Source organism: Tinamus guttatus, unplaced genomic scaffold, assembly GCF_059628265.1.
Source record: "Tinamus guttatus ecotype Peru unplaced genomic scaffold, ASM5962826v1 Tinamus_guttatus_pri_ptg000079l, whole genome shotgun sequence".
Classification (NCBI taxonomy): Eukaryota; Metazoa; Chordata; class Aves; order Tinamiformes; family Tinamidae; genus Tinamus; species Tinamus guttatus.
In genome coordinates, this window is record NW_028288613.1 from 1,902,893 (window position 1) to 1,910,013 (window position 7,121).

At 47.7% G+C, this 7,121-nt stretch overlaps 1 protein-coding gene across 1 annotated transcript; it reads left to right on the plus strand.

Moving 5' to 3' along the window:
- Positions 1-843: 843 nt before the first annotated feature.
- CLRN3 (clarin 3) lies at positions 844-6,173 on the plus strand. Its single transcript, XM_010216994.2, has 3 exons — positions 844-1,083; positions 3,709-3,888; positions 5,899-6,173. The coding sequence occupies exons 1-3, from the start codon at positions 855-857 to the stop codon at positions 6,171-6,173; spliced, it is 684 nt and encodes a 227-aa protein (XP_010215296.1). The 5' UTR covers positions 844-854.
- Positions 6,174-7,121: the final 948 nt, after the last annotated feature.

Consider the following 7,121-nt stretch of genomic DNA (forward strand, 5'->3'; position numbering starts at 1 on the left):
GCCCTAGGAATCTTTTTTTGCTTTGGCTTAACAACAAGCTATTAATTCGGGATTCAGATTTCACAAGGAAAAAACAAAAAACAAAAACAGAAAAGTGAATAACTAGCTGACTGCAAATTCTCCAACTTTGGTTTCAGTTTTGCACATGGTTTTAGATCTGAAACCATGTCATTACTATCTCCTGTTTAAATCAATCTGGCCAGAAGAAAGTCAGATATTACAGTTTATAGCCTCAGAGTCCAGGGCAGGGCTTTTCAGCATTGCTACCTTTACTTATCTGCTATGTCATTAAAAGGCAGGAGTATTTACAGTATTTCTTTATCCCTGGAGAGTACTTGAGCCAGAAACCAGCGTGTCGCTGGGGTCTGGGCTGCAGAGGACCTGTGGAGCTGAAGCCCCTCAGTGAGAAGGAATTCGTGATCCTTGCACCTGTAAAACAGCTGGTGCTTTTAGGGAAGTTTTCAAGTAGAACTTCAGAAAAGGAAAAAAAATAACAATAATGAAAAAATAAAGACTAGGAAAAAGTTCTGACTGCAAAAAAAAAGCAAGAAGGGGCCAGAACATCCCCGCTGGGAAGGAGGAAGGAGGCCCCAGCGGGCCGGGAGGGAGGGATGCGGCGGGAGGAGGGATGCGGCGGGAGGGAGGCGGGAGCGGGCGCTGCGCGGACGGACGGACGCACGGACGGACGGACCGTGGCTGTTTTGCCGTAGCGATAGCAACTCCTGCTCTCCCGGCCAAAGTTCGGCTCCTCCACGTTTTTATTGCCGCGGCGGTTTCCGGGGCCAGGCGGGAAGGACGGGCGGCCGCGCGGACGGACGGGGGCCCATGCGAGGAGGAGGCGATTCCCCGGCAAAATGCCGTCGCGGGAAAAAACGCTCCTGTTCGCCGGCGCCTTCTGCACCAGCGCGGGCTCCTTCGTGCTGCTCTGCGTGGTCCTCGCCACGCGCTCCTGGGTCACCAGCGACATCCGCTTCTCCCAAGCCAACTCCTCCGTGACCGTCACCGTCACCTACGGGCTCTTCCAGGGCACCTGCGAGCAGACGGTGACGGGCGGCCTGCAGATCTCGGAGAGCCCCCTCCAAGGTAAGTGGTGCTGCTGGGCCCTCGGACCCACGAATGGCCACGAGCCCCTCGGGGAATTCGAGTGGGATAAGGATGAGAGCCAAAAAACAAAGTACCAGAGTGCCACGGAGCTCTCGCCAGCAACGACATGCAATTCCGAGCAAGGAAATCCTGTAAAATAATAACTTTGTGCACAGGAGGCTTGAGCTTCAAAATCACTATGGAACAGAAAAACGCTCATGCCCTTTTATTAAAGGGTTTCAAACCTAATGCAACTTCCAGAACTTACATTTCATTAATTGAGTAATTAAACATCATGCTTTAGGTCTACATGGTGTTTATCTATGTGGCTTATGTATGTGCTGGACATGGGCACCAGAACAAATAAAGTGACCCTTTTATTTTCTCCTTTGAGCGTCCCGTTGCCTCGGGCCATGGCTGGTTTTCTGGGGACGGATCCAGCGCCAGGGGCCCTGGCACGGCCATCACACAGATTTTAATTGCAATTAGTGGGAAGCGCTCACAGAGCGCTGGCAGGAGGGCAAGTGTGCCGCTCTTTGCATGGGTCACACGCATGGAATTTTGTGGGGGGGTTGCCCCCCCCTTTTTTTTTCTTCTCCAAATGTAGGTCTCTGTGCTTATCATTTGCTATTTCCCTTCAGTTCTCACATACAAACCGTTGAGAGATGAACAAAACAGGAGGGTTTAGGGGTGCTAGCTGCTTTCAGCAGCGGCTGCAAGAAAAGCAGGCTTTAAAGAGAGCCAAAACAGGGATTTGCCCCTCTCCCGTGGTTAAGCTCATTTATATCCGAGATAAAAGGAACCAATTTTACACCAGTGCTTTTATTAATGGCAATAGGCAAGTAGATTGGCAAAAGCCCTCGCAGAGACAATAACTTGCTATCTTGGATACCACGCCGTTAAAAGACATTTCCAAGCGTAAAGATAAAAGGCGAACAGAGGAATACAGTTTCTGCAGGTTTACGGAGCATGAACCACCTAATCGAGGTAGCCTCTTATGATAGACTGCTATTAATGAACTTAATAGGGTAATAAATCAATACGGCTGCATTGGAGGCCCTGGAGATGAGCAGAGTGGCCTGGAATAAATTAAAAGTTATTTAATAACTTCTAATAAATAACTTTAGTCCTTGAGACCCAATTATAATTAAATATGACTCATAAGTGATCCTAGGCCTTGTTGCCAAGGCTGCTTAGAAAATAAGACCTCAAGGCTGGGAGCCTGGAGCTGCTCACATTCAAGTCAGTAAAAGTTTGAGAAATTATATATGATTGAAGAAGAGTTAAGGGTGATTGGAGACAAAAAGATGATGATACAGGAGGATCAATACTCTGCTTTCATCCCCTCATATTCGTTTTACCGATTGAAGAGGATTACCTGCTCATGGGTTTGCACAGAGCGTGTTCAAGCGGATCAGCTATTCTATACACCTTGTGTTCACACACTGACCACTTTAATTGGAAAATAAAAATCCGCCCGCGCAAACCCAGCATTTTCTGCAGGCCTTTGGAAAGGCCTCGAGCTGCTGCTTGCGACAAGGGGAGGCTGCTCGGATTCCTGCCCTGGGTTTTGTCCAAGACAAACAAATAAGATGAGTTAGGGGGTAAAATAGGTGCAACAGATTCAACTAAGTCCAAAGATGCTCTGGGTGATAAAACTGTGGAAGGCGGATGCGGAGAAGCTACACAAACCCATTGCTTTCAAATGCAGACAATTTATTTCCTTATTTCCTTGTTTCTGGACCTGGGCGATGCCCGGGCTGCCTGGAGCAGAGGGCAGCTGGGGCTGGGCTCGCATTTAACTTAGTGGCATCTCCCAAGTGCCTCCCTGCTCCCTAAATTTGCATTTGGTTTATATAACACTTCCTCATTTGCTGGAGCAGCAGTTAATGGATTCTCCATTTCCCGGGATAACATATAAAATGAGGAGGAAGCTCTCCTCCTTTCTTTCCAATAGCTCTTCTTTCAGCTATGAGAGCTTATTTTCTTTTTTATAGCTGCTTATTATTTTTGCTGATGTTACTTTTACTGCTGCAGTTTCTCCAGTTTATGCACCAGCAACCCTGCAGTAACAGCCTGGTACTAAAGCAGCCCAGAAAGGAACTTCTCCTCGCAGAGGGCTGTTTGACTGGAGCAGGAAGGCCCTGTCACTGTATCTGTGGGATTTAGGCAAAAACAGTCAAAGTGATTACAGTCCTGCTGGGATTGGCTGTATGTGCCATGTATCTCTGGTGATCCATGCCTACAGGTACAGAAACCCAGCAGACTCCACTCTGCACACACACGTTGCAACGCGCTGGGTCCGAAAGGGAAGGTGTTGGGATGCTGGATGTGAAGATGCCCAAGTTGGCCATGTGTGGTCTCCATCCTTCCTTTCAAAAGAGGGGAGGACGAGCCACCTTTACTGCTATTTATGCAGGGTGTGAGCACTAGCTCAGCTATCAACCAGGTCCCAGTTTGTTTCTCCATGAAGGACCAAGCCAAATCTTCCATTACTATTTTGTATTCACAACCAGTCAGCTGTCCCCAGTCATCAGGTCTCCAAGGGCACTGGAGCACGTAGCCTTTCCTCTTTGGGCTTGCTCCATGCAGGTTAATGATTCACCCCAAGCTCCTCTCTTCCAGTCACCGAGACGCTGAAAAATGCTGAAACAAGAGCCACGAACGTGGCCATCATCGTGTTGCTGGTCCTGGCGCTGCTGAGTTCCCTGCTGAGCGCGGGCTTCACGGGCATGAACGTCGTGAGCAATCCCTACCAGACCTTCCTGGGACCCATAGGTGTCTATACCTGGAATGTCATCAATGGTGAGTCACCAGCATTGGGCCACCACACATGGCACAGCCCATGTGTCCCAGCATGCACAAACTCAGTGTATGGAGCTACCATACACAGCGTTGACCCTAAGTGGGACCGACTCCCTTGCCAAGGACACAACTCATCTGTGACCATGTCTAAGGCATGACTCATTTCATTGCAGGAAAAGGAGTCCAAACTGGGACAGATTGAGTCCAAACTAGGACAGTTCAAATCCTAGACGCGGCCCACTCTCTCCAATGTCTGTGCTTAGTTATAGATGCTTGGGTCAAAGAGGATGAAGCTCATGCAGGGTCCCCTGACCACCGGTCACCCTGGCCTTTCTCACTGTTGACCACCTACCCACCACATGCAGGAATATGAAGTTCTCCCAGATGAATGAAGAAATTAATGTTTAAAAAAAAGGAAACCTTTGGAAAAGTAGCCTTCTTCCAGCCAATTTGGGTTTTCAAACTCGTGTCTGCTGGGATACCTGAAGACACAGTGCCTTTTAAGCACTGCTAGAACTGTATTCCTTGCTTTAAGTGAAGCCGTCAATCAGTAAGAGCTGGCAGGGAAAATGGCAGTGAGAAAGGCCCAACAGCTGTAAAATCATTTAATGCATGGTGCTACACACCAAGAATAAGCTGAAAAAGTACAAGATTAAAACAGAGTAGAAAAATATATGTGTTGGGTAGGACCATGGGACAAATTCTAAGCTTTCTAAGAATCTACATCACCATTCAAAATACTACCATTTTGTGGTGTTTGTTGTTTTATGGTCCTGGGTTGCCTACACACCACATCTGCCCTTTAAGATCTAATCTACAGGATGGATACTTAGACCTATTTCTGTGTCTGAAAACAAGCAGTGAGCGCTCAGCTCGTCTCGAGAGGATCACATTTCCCTCTAATGCTGGGTTGGCACTCAGGAAACTTGCTTTTTTCAAAGCACCTGATTGCTGAGTGGTCCTGAACTGCCGTGTCCATCGGCCTCACCTTGAAGCCACCTCTGAAGCCCCCATGGGATGGGACCCTTCCCACAGGCTGGTCCTGGGGGCCTCCGACTTGCTCTAGTGGGAAGGGAAACATAAACCACAACCTCTGGATGGGGAAGAAAGGATGGAATACTTGCAAAAAAAAAAAAAAAAAAAAAAAAAGCATTAACAGGAAAGCAGACCCCATGCATTGAAGGAGTATTATGGCTTCTTTTTACAACCCCATTAAGTGCTCTGACCTGGAAGTTTATTTAACCAGGGGCATATCTGCATGGAAAAATTATGCATTGCTTGCTGCGTGGCTGTATCTTGAAGGCTCTTAATTTTCACACTAGAGAGCTGACAATGACACAATGTCCTTCTTGCGAAAAACGGAGCCTGTTTCAGCAGAATTGGTTGTAGGACCCTATACCTGGAGGGAAGAAAAAGAAAAATTTTCATGGATGTGCAACAACTATACCTCTGTCAGCACCATGAAAACACATAAAAGCATTATTTAGCTAAATCTCAAAGTAACAGGCTGTGGGAAATAGGGAAGAATCTAAAAGGTCCTCTCGTTTAGACAGCTCAGAGTCCTTGGAAGGTTCAGATTGGAGCTCAGGGCAGCCCCAGAGCAGGGTGAGCCCTCTGTTCAGACCAGATTGCTCAGGGTGTTATGCACCTGCGTACCCCACCGACATGGATTCATATCAAATAGGCATCCTGCAAGTGACCTAAGGGGAGAATGTATTACACACATCAGCAGCAAAAAAAAGCTACATTAAATAGCCTTATCTAAGAAAAATCAATGTGAATCCACTAATTTTGGCAGGTCATAGAAATAGCTACTTATGTCACAACGTATGCCAGATACTGCTAGATACATTCCTTAATTATATCCATATTTTATTAACAGAAACATGGCAGATTCCTCTGTTGTAGTCCAGGCATTGAAGCTGCTTCAACCAGAATACTTTTGCTTACAGGAAGCTACATAAATAATACTGCATTTCCCCCTTTAACATTGGCTCTTGTGTTTTCCAGGGATCCTCACGCTTCTAGTCCTGATCCTTTTTGCGGTGAACATAGAAAGGAACCGCCTCTCTGTAGAACTGGCTGAGGTTTGCTACACAATTCCAACAACGTACATGAATTCGAAAAACACATATGGATATTCATATTGGATCATGCTGCTTATCATTTTCTTGAACATTGCTACTATTATCATCATATATTTCTATGACCACGCGAGGTATTATAAGAAGAAAGAACAGGAAAGACCCATTGAAAATGCACCAAAAGATGTCATTCTGTTTTAAGGATATTGACTTCCTCGACAGAAAGAGACTATTTATGTGGGCAATGACGGCCAATCATTTGCAGATTGAAGCTGCGTGTATAGTTCAATTAACAAAATAGCCGATCGTGTCTCCGGAGCAGATTGATTTCCTTTGTAATGCTGGGTATTAGTGTAATGCCTATAGGTTTCCATCGACATGCCTCAGAGCAGGAGCTACTCACAGGAGCACCTCTCAGGAGGGATGAATCCCACGCACCTCCCGGTTTCCAGGGAATCTCTGGAAGGGATTTGCTAGCGGAGCCACGGGCTGGCAGAGGGGATGGGGCACTCGGAGCCTCCATAGCACAGCAGCAGGAGGGCTTGGGACGAGCTCTCCTCCATCCCCTGCTGCTGTCCCTTGGCTGTGGGTCAGGGCAGAGCCAGCCCTGCTCCCAGCCCCGCAGCGCCGGTTCCCATCTCCCCGATCCTGGGCTTTCCAGGCATGGCGGGACATCAACACGGGCGTCACACGAGGGCATTTCTGCCTCCTCCCTTGGGCCCAGCTGCAAAGACCAAAGCTACCCTTTCGATTGTACATAATTTGGGATCATAAAGGACCGAAATAGTGCAAATGCCAGAGATCTTGGAGGTTACGAGAAATGATCCCAGAGGTAGGAATGGTTCTTTTGGCCCTGCAATCCTCCCTGCTATTGCTCACCCCATGTGTAGAGGTCCCTTCCTGCACTTTGTAAGCCCAAGCTGGGCTCCTCTGGCAGCAGGAGGATGGGAATGACCTGCGCAAGGTGGAAAAGAGCCTGGGAGCAGCATGGGCGATTATTAACTCGTAGCAACATTAACAAAGTCCTCTCTCAGCCTATTTATAGGCTCTGGATTGGTGTCATTAGCAACGCCGTAAAGCTGCACCTTGAGCAGGCGTGGTGGCCCTGCAAGCTGCCTTAGGTCATCGCTTGCCCTGACGCTGGGTTTC

Bases quoted from the DNA above. Each gene is read 5' to 3' on its own strand.
- CLRN3 (XM_010216994.2), top strand. From the start codon at position 855: ATGCCGTCGCGGGAAAAAACGCTCCTGTTCGCCGGCGCCTTCTGCACC. The intron at 1,084-3,708 runs GTAAGTGGTGCT...CCTCTCTTCCAG, and splicing joins CTCGGAGAGCCCCCTCCAAG to TCACCGAGACGCTGAAAAAT. The intron at 3,889-5,898 runs GTGAGTCACCAG...TGTGTTTTCCAG, and splicing joins TACCTGGAATGTCATCAATG to GGATCCTCACGCTTCTAGTC.